General features: G+C 33.2%; 3 protein-coding genes across 3 annotated transcripts; 1 reads left to right on the top strand and 2 right to left on the bottom strand.

The window, feature by feature from the left end:
* Window positions 1-2,464: 2,464 nt before the first annotated feature.
* LOC112033050 (uncharacterized) lies at window positions 2,465-2,935 on the bottom strand. The gene has a single exon (XM_024065825.1). The coding sequence runs from the start codon at window positions 2,933-2,935 to the stop codon at window positions 2,465-2,467; it is 471 nt and encodes a 156-aa protein (XP_023921593.1).
* A 6,165-nt stretch (window positions 2,936-9,100) lies between these two features.
* On the bottom strand, window positions 9,101-9,613 carry LOC112033049 (uncharacterized). The gene has a single exon (XM_024065824.1). It carries the CDS (start codon window positions 9,611-9,613, stop codon window positions 9,101-9,103), a length of 513 nt encoding a protein of 170 aa, XP_023921592.1.
* Window positions 9,614-23,155: 13,542 nt separating this feature from the next.
* On the top strand, window positions 23,156-25,395 carry LOC112033074 (elongation factor 1-beta 2). The gene is made up of 5 exons (XM_024065848.2): window positions 23,156-23,507; window positions 23,593-23,665; window positions 24,463-24,577; window positions 24,803-24,916; window positions 25,017-25,395. Exons 1-5 carry the CDS (start codon window positions 23,305-23,307, stop codon window positions 25,178-25,180), a joined length of 669 nt encoding a protein of 222 aa, XP_023921616.2. The 5' UTR covers window positions 23,156-23,304; the 3' UTR covers window positions 25,181-25,395.
* Window positions 25,396-26,249: the final 854 nt, after the last annotated feature.

Here is a 26,249-nt window from a genome sequence, read left to right as displayed (position 1 = left end):
TAGCAAAGCTATGAATGCTACCTTTAATGCTATTTCTATAGAGAAATTTAAGAGAATCTCTAATGTAGAGGTGGCTCACACTGCTTGGAAAATCTTCCAGACTGTGCATGAAGGCACAAAGGCTGTCAAAATAAATAAATTACAGCAATTAACTTCTAAGTTTGAGAGCATTAGGATGTCTGATGATGAATCCTTTGATGAATTTTATGCTAAACTTAATGACATTGTTAATTCTGCATACAACTTGGGTGAAATTTATGATCAACCTAAAATTTTTAGGAAGATTCTTAAATCTTTAACTGAAGATTTTAGACCTAAAGTGACTGCCATAACTGAAAGCAAGGATGTGGACTCCATTCCTGTTGATGAACTTGTAGGATATCCTCAGTCCTATGAATTGGACTTACCCAAAACTAGCAAATCCAAGTCAATGGCTCTTAAGTCAGTTGGTTATGTTCAGGTTGGTGGATTTGATGATGAGCTCTCTGCTACAGAGATTACTTAACTTACCAAGAACTTTAGAAACTTTCTTAGAAATAGTAATAGAAGGGCAAGAGGTACAAACACCGCTGAACCTAGAAACTTTAGGAAGAATGATCTCACTAAGGTTAACAACAATGAAAAACCTAGAGAAAAAGTTGGTCAATCTTCAAATAATTCTTTGGGTCCTCAGTGTTTTGGATGTCAAGGGTATGGTCACATGAAATCTAAATGTCCTACATACTTAAGGTCTAAGGGGAAGGCTATGGCTATAACCCTTAGTGATAATGAAGTTTCTAATGATGAGTCTGGATGTGACGAGGATGGAAACTTCATTGCTTTCACTACTACTTCTATAGTCAATGAAAGTGTGTTTGTTAAAGAGAACCCTTCTGATAGGGAACTCTCTGAGTGAGGATGCAGATTTTCAAGAAGCCTATAATAAACTTTGCAAAGTTGTTGCAAAGGATGCCATGAATGTTGAATTAAGTTTAACGAAAATTGCATCTCTTGAGCTTAATAAAAAAAAATTGCTTGTTAAATTGTTTGATGCTAATGAACTTTTGAACAATGTGAAAACTGAGAATATGATTTTGCTTGATAAAGTTAAATCTTTGGAACTTGATATATCTGTTGCTAGATCTGCTAGTTCTAAACTTGATCAAATGCTAAGTGTTCAAAAGTCTCCTTCTGACAAATTTGGATTAGGTTTTGTTGAAAGCATTTCTGTGTCTGCACCAAATTCCATAAACTTTGTTCCTTCTTCTTCCTCTAAACCCCCTGTGAGTGAGGTTGTGAGTGAGACTGCTAAACCTGTAGAGGTCACACCTCCTAGGAAGATTAGGGTTGATTTGAAAGAGTCTAAACCTAAGGAGTCTAAACCTAAGGAGTTTACCCTTTCTAAGGACAAGATGCATGGTAAGCTTGTTTGGGTTTGTCATTTTTGTGGAAATCTGGACACATTCATCCCAAACACATAAAAATTGATTGTCACTATAGTTCTTAGAGATTTCTCATCCACTAAATTGATCTTCGAAGGGATTTTGGCCTGTACCACACTGGTGCCTTTTGTTTGATCCTTGTGTCCTTGTTCTGCAGGTGTCTATTAGCGCGATTTGGAGCCAACAACTCACTAACGATTTTCATGCATCATCGATATATATGTGTGTGTATGTATATATATATATATATATAGGAGGAGTCTTTAGTATATATATATATATATATAGGAGGAGTCTTTAGTGTTATATATACATATCGGTTCAATTCAAAATAGCCAATGTTGTATTTACTCCCCTTCCCCTGTGATGGTTGAAAGGGTTTTGTAGTAATGGTCGAAATTGAGTAGATTGCAGATTTTGATGTTGATAAAGAGAACAGGTAATTAGGGCAATGGTGTTTTGGAATATATATAACGGTATAAATTAAGAATATTAGATTTTTTCTTTTAAGTTGGACTTCCATTAGTTGGATTTTCAGTTTGTAAAAAACAGGTTGTACTAATGGTTTAAAAAAAAAACATTTTATTAATAACAATTGTTAAATAGATAGCTTACAAAACATGAAAAAAAGTTCAAGAATTTTGTAATTCTTAGAGGTTTAAAACAAAAAACATTTAAAATTTATAAATGCATTTATAACTATAATTAAGAGGCATTAGTAAATTTGGTTAACTCTCAGCAAAAAAAAGAGGCACTAGTAACTTTCCATCTAATGTTCATAGTCAATAAATGAAAATAAACTGTAAGTTATATTTATCATCAAAAGCCCAGTATATAACACTCACAATTGTGACCCAACCTAAAACACAACCTCCTCCTGCTTTGTTGTTACAATACATACATTTTTTCTGTTATAGTCTTGTAACATGAAGAAGTACTCCAATAGGGATGGCATTTAAGTGCTTCATCTTAGCTTTATTCATCACAATATCTATCTTTAGTATTGATGTTACCCTTGCAACTCGCCATCTTTTACAATCTTTTCAACCCAGTATACCAAACTTGCCAGTCATACCCACATTGCCTAAACCAACACTGCCACATTTGCCTTCACTACCAACATTGCCAAAGCCAACGCTACCACTTTTACCTTCATTGACAACGTTGCCAAAGCCAACACTACCACATTTGCTGCCTCCATTGGTAACATTGTCAAAGCCAACACTACCACATTTGTTGCCTCCGTTGCGAAAGTTGTCAAAGCCAACATTACCACCTTTGGTGCCTCCATTGCCAACACTGTCAAAGCCAACACTACCACCTTTGCTACCTCCATTGCCAAAGTTGCCAACACTGCCACATTTGCTTCCTCCATTGCCAACGTTGCCAAAGTCAACACTGCCACCTTTGTTACCTCCATTGCCAACTTTTCCAAAGCCAATGCTACCACCATTGCCCACATCTCCGTCATTCCCCACTATGCCAACTCTACCAAAACCAGCATTGTGAACCATTCCCTCAGTTCAGCAAACCCTAATTACTACAAAGGTCTAGTCTAAATGTCCTCAATAATTTAGTTCAATTACAAGGTTTACAATACTAAAAAATAAAAGTAAAAACTATTGTGTTGGATAGTGGTACAATTGCGCTACAAAATTGAGTACCTCTTGCTTTTTTAGCATCTCAAATGTTATGTGAGGATTTAATTTATGATGTGATATTTGTTTTATCGCGATTTATTATGTATCATCTTGGAGTTTAGTTTTTATGTTATCATACTTAATAATCTATGTTCATAATAATCTTTTAAATTTTCAATTGGGATTTCTCCAAATTTGCTGCTATTGTTGTTAGAGACATGAGAATAATGCCTATCCATCAAAATTGGTCTATTGACCTTGGCTTATCTTCTACCAAGATTACGCAAATATGGTGGTACATATATAAGCATCATAAATTTATACATACATATATATATATATATATATTTGTTTATTTATTTTCATTATCAAAATCAAAATTAAGAAAGAGCTTAGAGGTTTCAAGATCAATAGGCTTCATTAAAGTAGTTGCACTATCTTATGCAGATATAAGCCCATAGTTTCCTTTATTTTCTGAAAAGTAAGGTAGTCTCATCAATACGAAACAATGTTAAGCTAGCTCTTAATAATATATACACCATTATGTGGCCAAGTCCCTATATATAAAATTGTTGGATACACAAAATGGTGACATGTACCCCTTTATCAAAGCCTATAACAATGACATGTGTGAAAACATTTAATAATTATCAGACTTAATAATAAATACATTTTTTTAAAAAAAAGGAAAAGGAAAACAACTCTGAAACCTTTAATATCAAAAAAATGTCTGAGGTGAAGAATTTGACCAAGAAAAAAAAGCCAAAATTAAACAACTGTTTTGGTTGTGAACTTAATTATATTATCATTACCATATTTATAACTATTATGTTATAAATAAATAATACAATAGAAGTACTCAAGTCTAAAAGCACACTTGTAACTTTTCGCAATGACATCTTGGGTCATCTAGAGCCAAAGAAATCAGGTCCATTTGAATCTCCCTAGTTGCAATGTTGATCATCTTGCCCAGGTTTCAAGAGAGAGGCTAGTGGAATTTAAGTCTGTCCTCCCACCAAAACCTACCCAATTTCCAAAGCCTAGTTTTGCATGGAGGCCTTAGCCAAATGAGATTTTTAAGATAAACTTCGGCAGTGCTGTTTTCTGAAATGAGAACAAGAGTGGTATCGAGGCTGTCATCCAGAATCAAGCTAGTCTTGTTATTGCATCTCTCTCTCAGCAGCTTCCACGTGCCTATCATGCTCTTGAAATTGAAGTTTTGGCAGCGGCTTGTGCTCTCAAGTTTGGATCAGAAATTGGAGTTGCCATGTTGTTCTAGAGGGAGACCTGAAGCTAGTCATGATAGCTTTGGTGGATGAAGGAGTGTCCTTAGCCTCAATTGATCTATTAATTAAGGATTTAGTTCACCTTTGGACTTCGTTTTTTAAATTGATGTACTCTCATACAAGGAGAGACGGGAATAGACTTGCCCATAGTTTGGCCAGCCATGCTATTAATATAGATGGAGGATGTTCCACCACTTTCTTTCTCTGTGTTTCAAGCTAATTTAGCTAGACTTTCTTCGGTTTAATAAAAGCATTTAAGGTCTTCTTTCTCAACCACCAAAAAGAAAACAAAAAACTTAACGATATAATATTAATTTCTTATAATAAATAATATAAGTTGTCGTAAATTATTTTAAATTTAAAAAACAAAGAATAATGCTTGAGATACAAACTATTTCACAAATTTTTTTTACAAATTTTTGATGTGGTGAGTGATTATTGGTAAATGCAAAAGTGATATTATTGGTGGACCTATATGAAAATCAATAAGAGTGACCACATCAACATTTTGTAAAAATATTGTTAAATAGTTTATGGCTATGACATTACTCAAAAACAAAAGGAAATGAACATTTAAGAGTCTTTTTAGTGTTAACTAAGTAGCTTAAAAGGTTGAAAATGGTTGATAGCCCATTCACAACTTAATAAACATAGCATTAACATCACCTAAGCCAGAGACAAAGCGACTAATGGCTATAAAGACTTCTTTTTATTATTCTATTTGGTATAAGCGAGGAAGTTATGGCTAAAATTGATAGACCAAAAACATATTGACCCCTTGTGATAAAATTAATTGATTAATTAGCCAAGTTTATTAATTAATCAAATTAACATGCAAATATGTGGTAGCACAAACAAATCACCAATTAAACTAAGTATGCAGTGGAAAATAAATTAACACGGTGATTTATTTAAGAATGAGGAAAACCTACACAGCAAAAATCTCACCTGGTGATTTTAAGTTCACCACTCCTGAGAATACACTATTATCACAACAAGCGATTACAAGTAAAAGAATCTCAGTACCTTATACCAACCTACAGTTGAACCCTTACCCTAATACCCAATTGGACTTGTTCTGTAGTGACAATCTCTCTTTTTCAATGCACGGCCCCCAGTACATGACTAACCAATTGCGCGGATCTCAGTACGCAACTTCAATCACCAACTAGAGAAGGCTGTTGGCTACAAAGTTCTTTAGTTCATCACACAATGAAGATCAAGAAGCTCCTTGGTTACAAAACCATACTGTGCACAAACACAGCAACTTCTTCACAAGAAAGATGAACTAGGGCAAATTCTGTCTCCAGTCACAATTTGCTTGAACAAACTTTGCTTAAACAAACTTTGCTCAACACTTGTGCAACTTGTGTCACCTTTGATGACCCTTAAAATAATCATTTTATATGTCTAGGGTTGTGAGAAAAGAAAACTCAAACATACAATCACGGATTGGATGAAAAACAGATCAAAAATGTTGAGTTTCATAAACCTTGACAGATACCCTATCTGTCGAGCTGCTGTTGAGCCACGGGCTGGAATAGCTCTTCAAGGCTCAATAGATTATTGCTAGCTGTCGAGCTTTAATGAACAACACTTTCTGCACTTGAATCTTGGATAGACTTGCGTGTCTTTAACACTTGATTTTGAAACAAGGTTTCTTGAAGCATTAAACGCATCCTAGATCTACCCAAATACAAGTAAAGTGCGTTTTGTCAAAAGATTAACCAATTACCTAAAATAGTAACGTATGTTCCTAACATATGAAACACATATGTCCTAACAAAAATTACTAAATTTCTATTTATTTTTGCTATTCTCTTTATCGATTCTCTTTATCATTGCCTTTCATGCAAGTAAGTTCAAATTTTTTGTTATTGTACCCATATTTTTAGCCTTTTTTTTAATAGATATAATAAAATTCAAACCTATAGTTTAGTGTAGGTAAGATTCGAACCTGGATTTCTCATTTGACAACAAAAGATTTTATCAATTAAGCTTATTGGAAGCCACCTATATGTAGCCATTCAATATAGTTTTAATTTCAATTTTGGCAAGCCACAAATAGTCATGTTACTATTTGGCACGTTATATCATTAATAGTTTTCTAGTTATATTTCAAGAACTTACGTAATTTTACTAGTGATTTGAAATGTATTAATTTACCTTACATTTTTTAGAATTCCTATTTAAAATAGTTTGAGAAACTTACCCCCTAAAGGGGTACTCCTGTGGTGGGCTCTTAGTTTGGGCATGATGTAAACCCAGAAGTCCTAAATTTAATCCACCACACTATTGATCGATGAGATTTTCAATGTGTCTTATGGGTAGGGAGTAGAATAATCTGACCAAAAGCTAGGGCACCACTACATTAAGTCATAAAAAAACAATTTGAGTAACTTATGTCATGCATATACTAGAATATTATTTTGGGGAGGGAAAAATAAAAGGAAAAGCTAGTATTGCATTTAAATTTGAATTTTAATCATGTTGCCTTCCCTGTGTATATTTGAATGTTCAAATAGCATTGAAAACACTACGAACATTTAGACCCCCAAATAACAAATTACCAATTCAAGCTTTATATCAAACAATATATGTGCGGAAGATGATAACAAGCTTATAACAGAATTGATAAACAATCTAAACCATAAATAATCACAATTATAGCAGTAATTAAATGGTAAAGATAAAGGGAAGAGAGATGCAAACACAAAGACAACACACGATGTGTTATTGAAGAGAAAACCAAAGCCCTCGGCGTAAAACCTCTCCGCCGCCCTCCAAGGGGTCAATAATCCACTAGAAAATGTAATTAGGATATATGAACAGCAATAGACCCTCCAAGCCTAATCTACCTAAGTACCTAAGCCCTCCAAGCTTCCTACTCCAACGAGGTTACGCCGAACTTTTTTCTTTTCTAGCTTACCGGATTCCGCTATAAACCATAGCATCAACCAACAGTCATTGGTCCCTTCCAAGCTACTTCCCTTAACACTAAAAGAACCTTCTCATAGACGTAGGTATGGTGAGAAAAGGATTTGGTCAAAAACCTCTCAAGGATATATCAATGGAGAGGAAGAGAGTAGAGGAATTTGAAAAGTCTCTTAGGTGAAGATTGTGGATGAGGCAATCTTGTTTTCTCTAGGGTTTCTCTCTCAAAATTCTCTCTAGAAGCTCTCTACATTTCGTGGGAATGAGGGGTATTTATAATAGGGTGAGAATGGAATGTGAAACGTCAGTTTTTCCCAAACAAGGCATTTTGGCAACTTGACCTCGCGACTGGGTTAAGTCGCGAGTTCAAGCCGCAAGTTAACTGCCTGGCCAACCTGGGACTTTTGTCCAATAGTGCAACAACTGGCGCGACTCTGCTTGGCACGTGTGCACCTTCTCGCGACTTGCAAGCCGCGAGCCACCCGCGAGATCTAGTCGCAAGTCCCTGTTTCTTTGCACAATCTTAAGCATTTCTTCACACTCTCTCACTCACTACCCTTACAAAATTCTCACCTAAATACAGGGTTACTAAATGCTAAAATACAAGCAAATTTGGCACGGAATAAAGCCAACAAGATGGTTGATTAAATTCAACCTTACAATATTAAACAAAATTTTAATCATGTTGCCTTTCCTGTGTATATGATTTAACTTAAAAGGTTGATAAAGAGTTAGTCATCATTGTTTTATATAGGATTAAAAAAATTTAATGCATTTTTTATGGTATTAAATTTAGTTAACCCTTTGGAATATAAATGAAGGGTTAAGTTAACGGATGCCCTTAGGGTAATTATTAATAAACCATAACAGGAAAGTTTTGATACCACTTTCATGGAAATATAAAAAGTTGTCAGCAACATTTTTTTTTTTTTTTTTTTTTTTTGGAGAAGAGTTCACAAAGCGACCTATGCTATAAAGACTTCCTTTTGTTATTTTATTTGGCATAAACAGGGACTGTTATGGCTAAAATTTCTAAATTTCTTTGTGTGTTTGTTATTCTCTTGATCTTTGCCATAATTGCTAGTCAAAGTAAGAAACTTTAAATTTTGTGTTAAGAAGAATAAAAGAAATTTTTGTTGTTATACACTTATACCTATATTTATCCATTCAATATAGCCCTTAAGTATCTCTCTCTCTCTCTCTCTCTCTCTCTCTCTCTCTCTCTCTCTCTCTCTATATATATATATATAGGTATAAATTAAGAATGTTAGACTTTTCTGTTAAGTTGGACTTCCATTAGTTAAATTTTCAGTTTGTAAAAAACAAGTTGTACTAAAGGTTTTTTTATTATTAATAACAATTGTTATATAGATAGCTTACGAAACATGAAAAACAAAGTTCAAGAATTTTGTAACTCTTAGAGGCTTAGAACAAAAATATTTAAAATTTATAAATACATTTATAACTGTAATTAAGAGGCATTAGTAAATTTGGTTAACTCTCAACCAAAAAAAAAAAAAGAGGCATTAGTAACTTTCCATCTAATGTTCATAGTTAGTAAATGAAAATAAATTGTAAGTTATATTTATCATCAAAACCTTAGTATATAACACTCACCATTGTGACCCAACCTAAAACACAACCTCCTCTTACTTTGTTGTTACAATACATACATACATTTTTTTTGTTATAGTCTTGTAACACAAAGAAGTACTCCAACAGTGATGGCATTTAAGTGCTTCATCTTAGCTTTATTCATTCCAATATCTATATTTAATATTGATTTTACCCTTGCAACTCGCCATCTTTTACAATCTTCTCAACCCAATAGACCAAACCTGCCAGTCATACCCACATTGCCTAAACCAACACTGTCACCTTTGCCTTCACTGCCACCTTTGCCTTCACTGCCAACATTGCCAAAGCCAATGCTACCACCTTTACCTTCATTGAAAAAGTTGCCAAAGCCAACGATACCACCTTTTCTGCCTCCATTGGTAACATTGTCAAAGCCAACGCTACCATCTTTGCTGCCTCCATTGCCAAAGTTGTCAAAACCAACATTACCACTTTTGCTTCCTTCATTGCCAACATTGTCAAAGCCAACACAACCACCTTTGCTACCTCCACTGCCAAAGTTGCCAACACTGCCACCTTTGCTTCCTCCATTGCCAACATTGCCAAAGTCAACACTGCCATCTTTGTTGCCTCCATTGCCAACATTGCCAAAGTCAACACTACCACCATTGCCCAAGCCAACGCTACCACCATTGCCCACATTTTTGTCTATCCCCTCTATTCCAACTCTACCAAAACCAACATTGTGAACCATTCCCTCAATTCGGCAAACCTTAATTACTACAAAGGTCTAGTCTAAATGTCCTCAATAATTTATTTCAATTACAAGGTTTACAATAGTAAAAAATAAAAGAAAACACTATTGTGTTTGATGGTGGTACAATTGCGTTACAAGATAGAGGACCTTTGCTTTTTTAGCATCTCAAATGTTATGTGAGGATTTAATTTCTGATGTGAAATTTGTTTTATTGCGATTTATTATGTATCATCTTGGAGTTTGGATTTTATGTTATCATACTTAATAATCTATGTTCATAATAATTTTTTTAATTTTTTATTGAGATTTCTCCTAATTTGTTGTTGTTAGAGAAATGAGAATGTTGCCTATCCATCAAAATTGGTCTATTGACCTTGGCTCATCCTCTACCAAGATTACACAAATATGGTGGTACATATATAAGCATCATAAATTTATATATCCATATATATATATATATATATTTGTTTATTTATTTTCATTATCAAAATCAAAATTAAGAAAGAGCTTAGAGGTTTTAGGATCAATAGGCTTCATTCAAGTAGTTGCACTATCTTAGGTAGATATAAGCCCTCAGTTTCCTTTTTTTTTTTTTTTTTTTGGGGAGGTCCCCGCGTTGGCGCCCGACAGTACATCGAAGGATAAGTCCTGGGATAAAAACCAAGGAATACCTTGGCGAACCAAAAAAAAAATTTGTTGGATACACAAAATGGTGACATGTGCCCCTTTATCAAAGCCTATAACAATGACATGTGTGAAAACATTTAATAATTATCAGACTTAATAATAAATACATTTTAAAAAAATGAAAAGGAAAAGAACCGCCACACCTTTAATATTAAAAAAACATCTGAGGTGAAGAATTTGACCAAGAAAAAAAGCCAAAATCAAACAACTTAATTGGTTACGAACTTAATTATAATATCATTATTATATTTATAACTATTATGTTATAAATAAATAATACAATAGAAGTACTCAAGTCTAAAAGCACACCCTTGGTGCGATGGTGTGATAGTGGAAGCCCATTGTGTCCCCAGTGCTCGGTATCAAGACACTCCTTATCTTGAAAAGCATGAGGCCCATCCTAAACTAGTTGTTAACTTGTCATTCCATTTGCATCAAAAATTCAAAGCGTGATGTTATAACAAAGCATAGCATGGATCCAAAATGATAGGAATTCATTCCTAGTGGTAGTGAGAGATATCACACGGCTTCTAATTCAAAAAACCATTGCTCACTTGCATGGACATTGCATCGGGTTTAAGCATAAAATCAAAGTTACACATCTTTCATGGCAAGTAAGGCAACATATTAAGCAGAGGCGGAGGGAGGGGGGGTCGAGGGGGGGCACTTGCCCCCCCTGCCTTCTCAAAATTTCTCAAGCAGTCATATTTATTAGCTTTGTAAATAAATATGACTGCTTTTTCTTGTTTTTTATATTTATTAGCAAAAGTCCCCACTTGATAGTTGACACCAAAGACAATCTATTTTTTCTTGTTTTTTATATTTATTAGCTTGTCAACAATTGTTAGATAATTTTACATTCACATGGCAACACTTTTTTTACATAATGGGTCCCATCCCATCTAATAGTACTTTTTTTTTATGCACACTACTTTGCCAACTACGGCTGAAAAAAATATATATATACTGAATTGGACTTTGAAAGAAAAAATTTATGTTTATGTGTAATGTGCCTACTTTAGCACCTCACCAATTGGTTTCCATCTTACAATTTTTTCGCTAGTTATCAACCTTTTCAATATCAAACGAAACCAACTTACAATTTTTTCTCTAGTTATCAACCTTTTCAATATCAAACTTGAGTTTTTGATGTAAACTCAAATTTTAACGACATAAAAAAGTAAAAATGTCTATATAAAATTTTAGAAGCATTCATAGCATTGAGTTGCATATAGCCGAATAGAACTTCATAAGCATATTGCTATATTCTTAATATTTTTACATTGCTTTATTTTTCCAATTTATTTTAAAGATCCAAACTACATGTTTAAATTGTGTGTATTTAGTATCGATTAATTTATCTTAGATTAATTCTACCTTCAATCTTGTCTTTTAATCTTGCCCCCCCTAACTTGAAATTCTAGCTCCGCCACTGATATTAAGGGCATTAACCTCAATTTCACGAGCAGTGGAAAAACTCATTGTCACATAATCAAATCATGCATTCCCCAAAAAACTGAGCAAATTAAGAGTTTCATGATGATTTTATGGAACAAAAGGTGTCCTACAAAGGTTGTACATTCTCTTTGTCATCCAAAATCCTAAAGCTTAACATAACCAAGAATGGTTCTCGATATGCAAATGGTTTTTTGGCTTTTTTGACCCAAGTTCAAAAGAGGGGAGTTAGAGACTCGAGATCACTCCCCATTCTAATGTTTTAGACAACGAAGGCTAGTGGTGCACTATGAAGAACCGTTCAAAAGTTATTGCTCAAAAAAATAAGTATCAACAACTTTAATTGGTTGGAGTTGGCTCATATTTGTTACTAAGCGACTTAGTAACCCTATTTTCTCATATAGTTGTTATTAGTCACATTCTCCGATAGATGTAAGCACACTGTCAAATCACATAAATTCTTTGTATTGATTTATCTCTTCTTTAATCTTGAGTAAACCAATTTTTCACAATATAATCCTTGCATAATAATATTAATGTCATAATCACTATACAAATAATTGGGGAAATAATAAAGAGGTGATGAGAGAGAGAGATGATTCATGTAGTGGGAATTAAAATCATCTATCACTCAACAACAGAGAAATATCTTGTGAAAATTGGAAGCTCTCAATAACATTAAAAAAAAAACACAAAACATATTCATCTAACAAAATTGTGGTGGAACATACTCTAAATTCTTAGGATTTTTGAGAAATCTAATCAAACCCAGCTATTTGCCAACTTACTTTCTACAATGAATCTTACTTGCAATAAAAGACATGTATATCCACATGGACATACTTAACACTATCGTAAAACCCACATACAGTATAGTGCCAAGACCTAACATTTATAAAATTTCACCATCTTGACCCTTTCAGTTGAAGGAAGATCACTTCTAAAAATAAATAATTTACAATCATCATAACATAAAAAGAAAGATAAAATTTTAAGCGTCTACACAATAGCACATGAGAACGTAGTGGATAGTAGAGATGAATATGTGAACTGTGACTCAAATTTTGAAGTAAATTTACCGAGTATTTTTATCAAATTTAATTGAAATATATCCTCAAGAACAATAAAACAAGACACAAAATAAAATATTTTTGTCTTTTTGAAATTTTTCAATGTTTTTGGATTTTTTTTTTAAATAAAAACAACCTAAAAAACAAAACAACCAAAAACAAAAACAAAACATGTTCACAAATAATTGAAAGAATTAAATCAGGGACAAGTTAGCAACACTCACCTTGGAGAATCTTTTCTCACCCATCTAGCACGAGTCTTCGGCTTTGTAAGTGAAAATCCATGTGAAGCAGAGTGTGTTTGAGGAATTACACCAATCTTCTGAGAAAGACTGAAATCCTGCAAATTCCTTTCACAAGCCAACAAGCTCAAATTTTTCAAAAGAATATGAAACAATTTATATGGACTTATGGCAAGAAAAATATCATCACATATCCTAGATTGAAATAAAGAATGCTTAATTTTCAATTTATGACAATTAGGACGAATGTGACCATGAACACCACAAAAGTGGCAAACAGGAACAAATTTAGGAACATCAGTATTCCTAACAACAAATCTAGTCTCAGATTTAGGTTTTTGCCTCAACAAAGAACAGTTTGGTCTAATATGACCAACAACACCACAAAAGTGACAGGTAGGCACAAAAACAGATTTATTATGCTCTTTAACAGTAGATTTAGACATAGGTTTAGAAACTTCAGTGTCTACATCAGAACCTTTACCTTTGTCTAATCTAGCAAAATAAGCCTTCTCTTTATTATTCCTCTTGAAACGAGGGATATAAACTTTCTTAGTCTTAGGCTTAAGAGTAACAGAAACACTTCTGTTATCAACAACAGGCTTGGTACTAGTCAAATTTTCAATTTTAGTTTTAGATTCAACTAACTCTTGTTCCAAGCTTTTCATGTTCTCATCTTGAGAGGAAATTTGATTTCTCAAAAATTCATTCTTTTTATTAGATTCATCCAATCTCACAATCAATTCCTCTTTTTCAAGATTATCCAATTTTAACTCTTCCTTGAATTTCTTAGCAATTTTCAAAGATTTAGATAATTCCTTCCGAAGAGTTTCAAAAGCATCAAAAAAATCAACAGAAACGATAGTGTCCTTTTTATTCAAAACATCACAGGCATCAATAAAATTAGCAGAAGTATGAGCAGAAAGACACTTCAAATTATCCATGATAACAGGGGTCGAAGATCAGCTCAGAGATCAAAAGATCTACAACAGAAGAGCTACTCGCTCTGATACCATCTGTTGGAAAATTTAGACCCCTTAACACACGACCAGATTGAGTAGCCTAGTTAATTAGCCAAGTTGTTACTTAGTCAAATTAAGCAATTCTAGGTTAAAATAATCAAACAATCATATCAAGAATATAGAGCAGCGGAATAATAAATAATACAAGATATGATCACCCAGGAAAACCAAACCAGTAAAAAACCTGGGGAGGATTTTACCCACCGATCCTCAAGGCAAAACTGAATTCACTATGAAAGAATCGAAGTTCATACAAAAGGACTTACAAGCTCCCCGCTCGACTTCCTAATGCTACTTACCAGTAGAACTTACTGACACGACCTCGTGCAAGCTCCGAATCCACGGACTCCTTCTTTCTTGAATTCTTCAATCAGCTACAAGCACCCATGCTTGATATTCTTTAAGCTTCAATGGTAGCAACCAAGTTGATCATCAAGATGTAAATAATATCTCTACCTTGAAAACCCTAAGTTTATGTGAAGGAAAACTCCTCAATGATCTCACAAGAGATTCACATAAACCGCAAATATGATCAACAAGGACTTAGAGAGGTTTTGGTACAAAACCCTAAAAATAAAAGGAGGCACAAGAGGCACTCTAATCTCTCTCTCTCAAAAGCCCTCAAAAAACGTGGCTCAGGGTTTCCTTTATATAGTGGGAGAAGTAGATCTAAAACCCTAATCCTTAATGGGCTTAAGCTGCTGTTTGGGCTGACTTAAAATTCTGCAGATACGATTTTCGATCGATCGAGCCTATTCTTCGATTGATCGAACCAGGCAGAATATGAAGTCTTCTTCCTGCAGCTTGTATGTTCTTGAATTTTGACTTGAATCACCTTGAGCATTATCTAATAAAACCTATAGACTCTAAGATCTATATCTAGACAAGTTTGTGTTCACGATTTGCCAATTGTTCTAAACATTTAGAACCTAACACTATATATTTGTTCTACTTTCAAGCAAAAAAAAAAAGCCCAAAAAAAAAATTGAACTAAAATCTGGAAAAAAAAAATTGTAACAAAGCCAAGCCTATGGCAAGCCCAACAGATTACAGAGAGCAAACCCACTGATTCTTAAAAAAATAAATAAATAAATAAATAACCCAATACAGAGTAAATCCCTAAATCAGAAATCACTTCCATACCTTAGAGAAATGACTCAATCACTAAAGGCCTAAAGCAAACCTAAAGACAGAGTAACTAAGCAACGCGCCAATGCCTCAGAGGAGTTAGAGCAACACCTCAGCTTGCTCGCAGCTCACTCATTGTCAGAGATTGGTCACGCCATCATGTCACTCGCAGCTTGCTTGTCATCAGAGATCGCCCCTTTTCATCGCCGCTTGTCACTCGCCCCTCATCGGAGATCGCACAACTTCAGGCCTCCCTGCTCCGGTGCTCGGTGCTCCCTCCCTCAAGGTATTACTCTCTTTTTTTTCTCTCTGACTCTCTCTCAGTCTCTCACTCTCTCTGTCTTTATCTGAATGCACAAATGAAATGAAATTAATGAATGAGTGATGAGTCTCTCTCTATTCTTTTAAGAGTAAAACTCTCTCTCTCTTTTGAACTGGCCGAATGCTTTATTAATATTTTGTTTTTTGCCTATTTTTTGTCTTTTTGAATTTGGCTTTATCTTATCCGTTGGTGTTGGTGTGTGTTGGTGTTGTGTTGGTGGAATGTGTATTGTGATTTGTGATTGTGAAATTTTCTGATTGGTAGCTAGCTCTTGTGATTGGGGGCATCGCTACATTAGGCATGAGGCATTGAGGCTTGTGCTTGTCTGTGACTCTGTTGAGTGGGGTGGGGTTAGATGGGCACATGGGCCAAGCAGCATAATATAATTAATGACAAACAAATTAAAGCAATATAGTTTATTGTTAAGCTAAACAATAATAATTAAAGCAGTATAATTAACCAGTACATTATAAAAGACAAACAAATTAAATTATGTTAGGCTAAACAATAATTAATAATTTTATAATTAATGAAATAACAATATTACAAATTATAATTTATAAAAGACAAACAAATTAATGAAACAACTAAACAATAATAATTAATAATTTTATTAATATTTCAAATGAATTTATAGTTTATTGTACAGATATTTGTTCATTTCTTTTCTTTTCTTTTCTTTTTTCCTTTTGAGGTTTTCCGATGTACATAATGCAAATTTGTTTTGGTTTTAAGAACTTTTTTTTTTTTCCAAATTTTGAATTTCGGCCGGTATTTACCGAAACATCCCGAAACACCCAAAATAAACCGAAATGACCTAAAAAATTTTCAAAGTGGAATAGGAACGCCCTGGACAAAATTCCTAGAGTCGCCACTGGTCACATGATCGTGGTAGTAAGTTTTTTACTCAATGTAGCAATAAGATGTTAGTGGTCTAAGTCGCTATTGTAAAACTTCAATTCTTTTATAATGGATTTGTTTTACCTTGAGGATAGTTAGGTTAAATCATTCTCAGGTTTTTTACCAGTTTGGTTTTCTTAGGTTATCATATCGTTGTGTTCTTTATTTTCCGCATTGTTTACTTGATATGATTTACTTGTGTTAACCTAGATTTGAATAATTTATCTAAGCAATCACTTGGCAAAATAACTAAGTTAAAAAACTTGAGTTTTTAAGGGGTCTAAAAACATACATAACAGATCATTACTTAAATTCCAGACAATCTCATCTCTCTCTACCACACTCATTGAACTTACATGAATCACATAAGAACTCCCTCTACCAAAGCATGTTAGCAAAGCAAGTAAAACAGTATATTACAAGAGTAACAAAACTAAAACTTCTTTTTTTCTGGTAAGTAAAATTTTTTATTTCACAAACTTGACCATTTAAAAAACAAGCTCCCTCCGAAAGACTACTATTATTATTCTTCCTTACTTTATCATTACACATATTGATGTTGCCACATCAAATAAACTCGTTTCTCCATACAAGATATGATTCCTCTTATTAAAAAGTATTTAGCTTTATAAACGAAGTGAATCTATCAACCAGAAGAGATCCAAACTGTGATAAATGAAACTCTCTCAACCATGGGTTTAAATAATAAGACTACCATCAAACATCAAATAAATTCCATTTTTAAATATATAGGTAATGCATGAATTTTTTTTTAAAAAATTATAAAGTTTGTAGGTATAACCTTGCCAATAGAAACCAATGAAATTGACAAAGAAATCCAAATATTTGACTAAAAATCCTCATTCTATGAATCAGAACCAGATTCAAACTCTTAACAAACAAAAGGCTCACTTAAGCACAGACATGATTTTTAAATTAAATTTCATCTTAAATTATGTTGATAATGCACAAATAATGAGCACACACTATTCTATTTGCATGTATTTTTTTGGGATCAATAAAGTTTGAGTATAAATTCAATTGCCATAAAAAGCTAGGAAGCACTTGCACGAATTCTAGCACGGGTGCAAGTGTGATATGGCGATACAAGAACTTTTGAAAAAGTAAGACTCGGGTGCGACAGAATACGTTTATTAATTAATTATTAAATATATTTTTATTTATATTTTCTATATATTGCGAGGCATTTTTTTCATATAATGGTATACATCTATCGATTATTCATTATTATAATAAAAAAAATTAATAATTATTATATATATCACTCTTAAAATATATGCTAAAAAAATAAATAAATTATGAAAGTGGAGGAGAGTGGGTCACATATCATTAAGTTAGTGGATCACTTAATAAAATAAATAAAAAGGAAAAAAAGGGGGGAAAGCATGTAAAGTTGGCATCCACTACAAAGTTTAAGAAATTAAATTTAAAAAAAAAATGCACTTGACTATCTCACATATGCTACACATTTCTCACCCACCACATCAATACATGATAACTTGAGATTTTGGATCTAGTTTCAAATTCATTCTTCTATTCTCATTTATTCGGCTATACCCCTCTCTCTCTCTCTCTCTCTCTCTCTCTCTCTCTCAGTCTCATTTCTTTCGCTCTTTGTTACTGTGTACATGTCACCGTGAAGAGCAGGTTGAGCTGGATCGAAAGCTTGAAGAGTTGAAGCTTAAAAACTTGTATCGAAAAAAAAAAAAAAAAATTGCGTGGGACACACGTGCAACTGTGTCCAGGCTCACAGGCTGAACCCTGCGTCCCAAACCGCGTTCAACACAAGTGCGACTACCATTTAGCCGCACCCATGCTTCCCAAACAGAAAGTAAAAATGCCATGCCACTGGTATTAAATTTGGTTCAATGTAAAAATTAGCAAATACTACCAAATTTAGCATCATTCCTCATAAAAGCATTCCAACAAACAAAACCCAAAACCTTGCCAGGGAAAAGTAAAGATTAAGAAAATATATACTAGTACTACAATTTCTTAGATGTTACCTTGGTAACAAAACCCACTACAATGAACACAAAATGCAAATAAATTAGTATGTCCATTACCGTCATAGTAAATTTAGTTCAATTTAGAAACTAACAAATACCCATTAAGCAATTCGTCACAATAGCAGCCCAACCAAATTAATAAATAAATAAAGCACATAAACATCTCTCAAAAAAACAATAAAAATTTTAGTAGAAATGCTACCAAACTTCTAGAAAGATATAACATTGGCAATCAAAATTCAAAACCCAATACAATTGACACGAAAAGTAAGAATAACATCAATTATCCCTTATTTTATTGATAAGTAAGGTGATACAATTTTATTACAAAAGCTCAAAGGGGACAAGGACAACTGTAGGGAACATGCCCATCATCATCCTTACAAAAAATCCGGGAAGATGGTTGAGATGGGTTGGGCTCCTGAAGTTGAACAAAATGTCCAACGGGCTAGAGAATGTGCAAAGCCATTAGAGACCCAAAACAAAAACTGAAATTGACATCAATAAAATGGGGAACACCAAAGTTTATACAAAAACAATAAGAAAGCTCAAAAAAAGACACAACCTTGGAGATGAATCAAAATATTTGATACGAAACCTGTAAACATAATTAGATATCTACGAAGTCAAACGGACAAACAAAACCCAAAATCTTAAGTAGAAATACATTTAAAGTTCTAAAATGACAAACTTGGCAAGAGAACCAATGCAATTGACACAAAAAGTGTAAATATTGTTACAAATTCATATCATCATAGTAAATATAGTTCAATGTAGAATTTAGCAAATAATCATCAAGAAGTACTCTTCACCACAATAAAGCAAAATACCAAAAGAAATAACCTTCGCAACTGATCCCAACATCAATTGACACAATAAAAGTGAAACCAACATCAAATATGGATGCTATCATGGTAAATTTAGTTCAATACTATAAAAAAAAAAAACAAGCATTCATGATAAGTTCTGAAAGTAACTGAGTGCAAAATTATAGATGGTAAACAAAGAACAAATCATCCATGAAACTCCCCAAAGTACTGAGTACAAAACAAATATCATCCTTGATAATAGCGATAACTGCCTAAAGTAACTGAGGTCTAGCTGCATGCCTAGAGTTACTCTATCTCTCTCTCTGTGAATCGGGTCGGTGACTGGTTTCCCATCTTCTCTTTTTCTTACACAATTTTCATAGTCTGCCAGCTCTGCCTCAGGCTTGAACTCAATATAATTTCATTCAGTTGCGTTGGACTAAATGTATTTGTTTCCTATGTTGAGGCTCCTTTGTTACTGCTAATGTGCATTTCTAACAGTTACCATGTTGTATTTTTTAAATTTGTCTATATCTGCCTTTATCCCATAACATGTACCACAAACTATATGATACATGATAAAAAACATATAATTCATTGACCAAAAATCCATTTGGCAAAAAAAAAAAATAAACCCACCCAATGAAAGTGGTCCCCAGTGATTGTAGATAGGCATTCATAACAAAACCATTTTGATTGTGATGAGCTTATAGTGGAGGTGTGAATGTGATGAGGGGAGTATCAGTATCATGCTGCAATGGAAGTTGGTGGACATTCATATACCAATATACTCTCTCTATGAAAGCTATACTTTTTAGGCGGCTTGGAATCTTGTATAATATGACTGCCAAGAAATTGAATGGGATTTCAAATAGAATAATTGTAATTACCTTTAAGTAATGCACTTTATTGGGTTATTGTTTAGTAACAATTGATATGGACAATATTTTAGGGTTCTACACACTATTTCTATAAGAAAAGAGGAGGATGATTATGAAATACTACCAAATTCAGAAAGTTAACTTGGCTTGTCAGTGGAGAAATATATTGATTAGTTTTTAAAAAGTTTCAACCATTAAAGGGTGTCCAAAATGATGTACTAAATTTGAAATCTTAAATCTTAAATAATATTTTCGTAATCAACTCATTTTTTGTTTATTGGTAATGGATGATTTTCTATTGGCATGCATTGTACTTAATAGATTTTGTCACACAAACAGTGAACAGAACTATATGTTTGCATATTGTGATAGTCTTCCTATTATTGTTGTTGTTATGATCATCTATATAAAATCATAGTTGAAATTTCCTGTACAGATTGTTATGAAAACCAAAAGACTGTAATGTTCTGATAATAAGCTCTGCCCCATTTCAACTCTTTAACAACTTCCTCTGTTCCTCTAAATCTAAATGGTCCTCACCAAGAAAAAGTGGCACTTGCAGCATTTTTTTTTCCTTTATTGTATACTTTTAGCTATTCTCAAAACGTAATTTATTTTCCAGCACTAAAGTAGGTGCCATATTTTCTTTTGGCCCAATGACCTCTAGCCCAAATGACACCTCCTCCCCTTGTGAGATCATGAAGGAGGTTAAGAGTAAGACCCACTGAATTTGTGTAACTTATCAATTATCAATAAAATTAAAAGTTGTCATCTTTTTATTTTCTTAATACATTATGCTCAGTTTTAATGGTATGCTTGTACTATGGTTCATCATTTGCACACAAAAGAATTTGTACAAAGTTATGTACAGCCGATAGGCTTTTTTTTTTTTTTTTTTTTTTTTTTAATGGTGGTCATACTCTGATTTCAAGGACCACTCCATCTTGATTCAAGTATTTACTCATATGAAAAAGCAGCTTATTTAATGACAATGTTACCACAAACTACTATTATTTATGACACCCCAACAGCATGTGGGGTGTCAAGAATATTGTAAAGAAAATGAAAAAGGATTTTGAATGCTTCTACAAGCTTAATAAGCAACATTCTTGATTTGTCAAAGCATTGCTCTAACTCCTCAGAACACATTTGAATGAAAATGGAGAAATGTAGATGGCTTAATTAATTTAGCTTGTACTGAGTTTTTAGCAGCATATTGAGTTTTTTACATGTATCTTTATTCCCTGTGTTTGGTTGTCATACTTATCATTTGTGCAAGAAATTAGGCTATACATTGAGCTCCTTGCCAATTTATCTTCAACATGTGCTTATATTACTCTTGACTCCCTAAACTTCGTGCAGTATGGCTGCCGTTGTTGCTGAGATCCCTGATGAGTTCAATCCTGGTCCCATGGAGGGTTCGGAGTTAAGGTTTCTAAAAGAACATCGATCATGCGTTGTTTGGGAAGGCGAGGTAAAATTAAAACCGATCACCTGCTAAATAGTCATTACCAATTTCATATTCTTTTAAAATTCCAAATCATTCTAGGGGCATGACTTTCAAAACCCATTCAAATAAGTTATGATGAACAAAAATATTATACCAACCAATTATCCATTGAAATATTTGTTACAAATCTTAAACAAATATATCTTGAAATAATTTATGGTAAAAAGACTACAATACTATCTTAGGTATCAAACTCATAATCCATTTCATACCCATGATAAAGACCTAAAAGTACTAAATATTCCTAACATTGATCACAATATTTAGTACTAAATATTCCCTATAATTAATCACAATATTAAATTTTTTTTAAAACCTAGCATATTATTAATCACAATATTTACACTAACAATATATATATATATATATATTCCCAATATGTTGTAATAACATAATTAATCAGAATATTTGGTACTAAATATTCCCCCAATACATATTCCCAATAATTAATCACAATATTAAATTTTTTTTTTTTAAAAAAACCTAGCAAATAATTTAATCACAATATTTACACTAACAAAAAATAAACAAATATTCCCATATGTTGTAATAACATAATTAATCAAAATATTTGGTACTAAATATTCCCAATAATTAATCACAATATTAATTTTTTTTTTAAAACTTAGCAAATAATTTAATCACAATATTTACACTAACCAAAAAAATATATATATTCCCAATATGTTGTAATAACATTAATCACAATATTTAGTACTAAATATTCCCAATAATTAATCATAATATTAATTTTTTTTTTTTAAAACTAGCAAATAATCACAATATACTAACAAATAAATTAATCACAATATTTACACTAAAAAAACAAAAACAAAAATTTTCCTAATCTATTCTAATTTTTTCTTTAAAAAAAACCTAGCAAATAATCACAATATTAACTAACAAAAAATATTCTCAATATTGTAAAAACATTACCTGTGAGATGAGTGTTGTGTGAGAGCTTAGGAAAGTTGTGAGTGAGTGAAGAGAGGGTCTGAGAGCTGAAGAGACTGAGGGAGACGAGTAAGGAGGAAAACAAGTCCTAGCTAGGACCCACATGCCACACGTGGAGGGCTGGGGACCATTTAGTAGACTCAATTTCTATGAATGAAAACCGAGTCCAGTAAATTCGATTTCTATGAACAAAAACTAAGTCTATTAGACTCGATTTCCAAGCCTACATGGACAGATCCTCCAGCTCAACTGCTAGTGCTATTGGGAAATCGATTATATGTACTCAATTTATAATCCAAAATCAACTATAAAACACTTGATTTGTTAAATACCAAAATAGTTTTAAACCTTAGTTAACTAATAAAATAGTTTGGCTTTTATAATTATTAAAAAAAAAAAAAAAATCCTGAGAGGTAACGATGGCGGTCAAAAATAATTCCTTACTCGAGTCACATTGGAAAGAGAATAGTCTAGGTTGGGTAAGGGGAATATCCGTTCTAGGGTTAGCGAATAAATATAGACACTATAAATAGTCACTCATATCGCCCCGTACACTCCTCTCTTTAGCTTCTCTGCTTTTTCTCATTTGTTAAACTCCGCCTCCCTCGTAAGTCGCATCGTCCAACTGAACTCAAATCAACTCAACTCCAAACTCAGATCAGATCGAAACCAAATCCAATGGCTATCACTTTCTCAGATCTCCACACCGAAGCAGGCCTCAAATCTCTCGATGAGTTTCTTTCCGGAAAATCCTATGTTTCCGGAGACAATCTCACCAAGGATGACATCAAGGTATACGCTGCCGTTTTGGTTAACCCCAGTAACTCTTTCCCCAATGTTTGCAAGTGGTACGACGCCGTTTCTTCCCAACTCGCTGCAAGGTTTGCTCTCTTCTCTCTCTCCCTTTATTTTTATTAGTTAATATAGTTTTGATTTTTGTTAATTGTCAATTGTTGTTTTTGTTAGCTTCCCTGGAAAAGCTGTTGGAGTGAGAGTAGGTGGCAAAGGTGCCCCAGTTGTTGCTGCTCCTGCCAAGGAGGTATGTTGTAACACATTTCCAAGACATGGGTCTCTTATCTATTTTACAAATAGTAATTCTGTGTAGTGTGGTGTGTTGTGATGCGTGTGTTTATGTGCTATGCCTCTAGAATAAGATTTTAATAGACTTATGGTTATAAATCCCGGAATGGAATATGTTGCATTTACTATAGTGTGTTAGTGCGTTTAGTGTGATCAGGTCAGTCAACAGATTAGTCAGGGATCAACAAAAGAAAGATTTTTGTTAGTTCGTTCGTGGGCGTTAACGCCTTTAGAGTGATCAGTGTAGTTCACTAATGGTTGTTTTGTGATCAGTGTATAATGATTTTCAATGTAAACGGAAGTTAAAATAATTTTTATTTTTGGTAAGAGCATTTAGTTTCTAATTCGGTCTTTTGTTATAGTTTTTTTTTTTCCCCTTTTTCTTTAAGGATTTTGTAACTTCTCCCTACCTTAGAAACTTGATCCAATTCCACAAGAATAGAAAATGAGAATAAATGTGAATACTGCAACTGGGTCATAAAAGTGTCACTACAATTGTTGTTGGTTTCTCATTCATTCTGAAAATTTGTATTAAAGTTGAAAGGGGTTTTAGAAGTTTATGTCTTGGTTAAATACTGTTACCCAATAGCCTTTACTTATTTGTGTTAATGGAGCTGGAATTTTCTTTCTTTTTATGCATTTGTTCATGTATTGCTCATTCTGTGGTTTTGCTGTTCCAGTTTATGTTGAAAGCTGTGCTGTGCCCAGCTGGTAACTTCAATCAGAATGTTTCTTATTCCCATGTGAAATTTTCAGGAAGCTGCTGCTGGAGATGATGATGACCTTGACCTATTTGGTGATGAGACAGAGGAGGACAAGAAAGCTGCAGAGGAGAGGGAGGCAGCTAAGAAGCCAGCCAAAAAGAAAGAGAGTAAGTTTTATTTGTTAAATTATCTGACTTACATGAAGTACTTATCAATAATGAATTACAATAAAATTGCATTATGTTCATGTTGATGTTATCAATCATGTAGTCTCGCCTAACATAACCTTAACTCGACTTTTGCTTACCTTATTTCCTGCCAAAACTAATGACATTACCTGCAGTGTTGTTTTATGCCTCTTCATTTAGTATTTTAACATTTAATCATTATAGGTGGAAAGTCTTCTGTTCTTTTGGATGTGAAGCCTTGGGATGATGAGACTGACATGAAGAAGCTGGAAGAGGCTGTTCGGAGTGTTGAGATTCCTGGTCTCTTTTGGGGAGCATGTACGGTTTAATTCTTTATCAATATATATGGCTTCTCCATAAAGGTGCTTCTAATTTCCAATTTTCTAATGTGAATACTAATGCATTTTCTTTGTTACAGCAAAATTGGTTGCAGTCGGTTATGGGATAAAGAAGCTCCAGATCATGCTTACCATTGTGGATGACCTTGTATCTGTGGATGACCTAATTGAGGAGCGTCTTACTGTCGAACCTTGCAATGAGTATATCCAAAGCTGTGACATTGTTGCCTTCAACAAAATCTAAGAAACTTCTTACTGGTTCAGGGTAGTAGCCATTTTCATTCGGCTATATATTTTTTTTGTCGTTAGTTGTCATCTGCAGTTACTGGTTTCTTTTTTCAATGTGCTTTCGTTGTGGTTTTGTTTTCTATAATGGTGAGAGATGAAAATTGAACGTTTTGAATCTCCTTGTCATCGTGTCTACCTAATGATATACTCTAATTGAAGCCTTTGTAGGCATGTATGGTGTGTCTTCTTCTATCCATTGTGAAAGAGCGCCCCCATAAAAAAATATAGATCTACATAACGTGGGTTTTGCTGGGTTCTCATGTAAGCATTATGTGATTGTGGAAGTCTACTCTTCTTTTCCCCCAACCAAAGGTGTTTACTGTTTAGTAATGTCATTTTTTCAGTGGAAAAGAAAATTAAACCATTTGGACTAGAATAGGGTTTCTTAATGCTTTACTAATTTGATTTTTTTTAAATAAAAAAAAAAAATACTATACTTTGCCTATTTGGTTCTTTGGATGGGATTTTAATGTTAGCTACTCTACTTGTGTGAAAGTTGAATATCGGTCTTTAAATAATGTGTCATTCAATAGATTTTATTGTTTGATGAATATTGATTTTTTTTTTAAAGAATTAAAAGAGTTCATTTGTTAATGGATTTGGATAGAATTGGACCAGATTGATTCATTTTGGTAGAGGGATTATATTGACAAAAATTAAAATTTTTAAGCACTAATTTGACAATTGAAGTAAGGGATTCAAATGAATGTCAACATTAAAAAAGAACAAGTAAAAACGTTCTCTCCCTCCACGCCNAAATATAAAATATATATATATATATACACTTATATTAGAAAACATTAATAAGTACCAAAAAAAAAAAAAAAAAAAAAAAAAAAACAACAACAACAACAAAGCATATAAAATGTGTAATAGGAAAAGGAATATTTGTGTTGTTAATAAGTGTGCAGTTGTGTTTAGTTTGCTTGGAAAATCTATATTGTTCACATATATTTTTTTCACTCTACAGATATCTTATATATCCACCCCTACCCCACAAAATTCACTTCTCACTTGATATAGAA

The sequence above is a fragment of the Quercus suber genome, unplaced genomic scaffold (genome assembly GCF_002906115.3).
Source record: "Quercus suber isolate HL8 unplaced genomic scaffold, Cork oak 2.0 scaffold_534, whole genome shotgun sequence".
Taxonomy (NCBI): domain Eukaryota; kingdom Viridiplantae; phylum Streptophyta; class Magnoliopsida; order Fagales; family Fagaceae; genus Quercus; species Quercus suber.
The sequence above is the reverse complement of the archived record's forward strand: the minus strand, read 5'-3'. Positions and strand labels throughout refer to the sequence as shown.

Excerpts from the sequence above, each read along its gene's own strand:
- LOC112033050 (XM_024065825.1), bottom strand. The coding sequence starts at position 2,935 with ATGGTTCACAATGCTGGTTTTGGTAGAGTTGGCATAGTGGGGAATGAC.
- LOC112033049 (XM_024065824.1), bottom strand. The coding sequence starts at position 9,613 with ATGGTTCACAATGTTGGTTTTGGTAGAGTTGGAATAGAGGGGATAGAC.
- LOC112033074 (XM_024065848.2), top strand. The coding sequence starts at position 23,305 with ATGGCTATCACTTTCTCAGATCTCCACACCGAAGCAGGCCTCAAATCT. Across the intron at positions 23,666-24,462 it reads TTGCTGCTCCTGCCAAGGAG|GAAGCTGCTGCTGGAGATGA; the intron begins GTATGTTGTAAC and ends TGAAATTTTCAG. Across the intron at positions 24,578-24,802 it reads GCCAGCCAAAAAGAAAGAGA|GTGGAAAGTCTTCTGTTCTT; the intron begins GTAAGTTTTATT and ends TAATCATTATAG.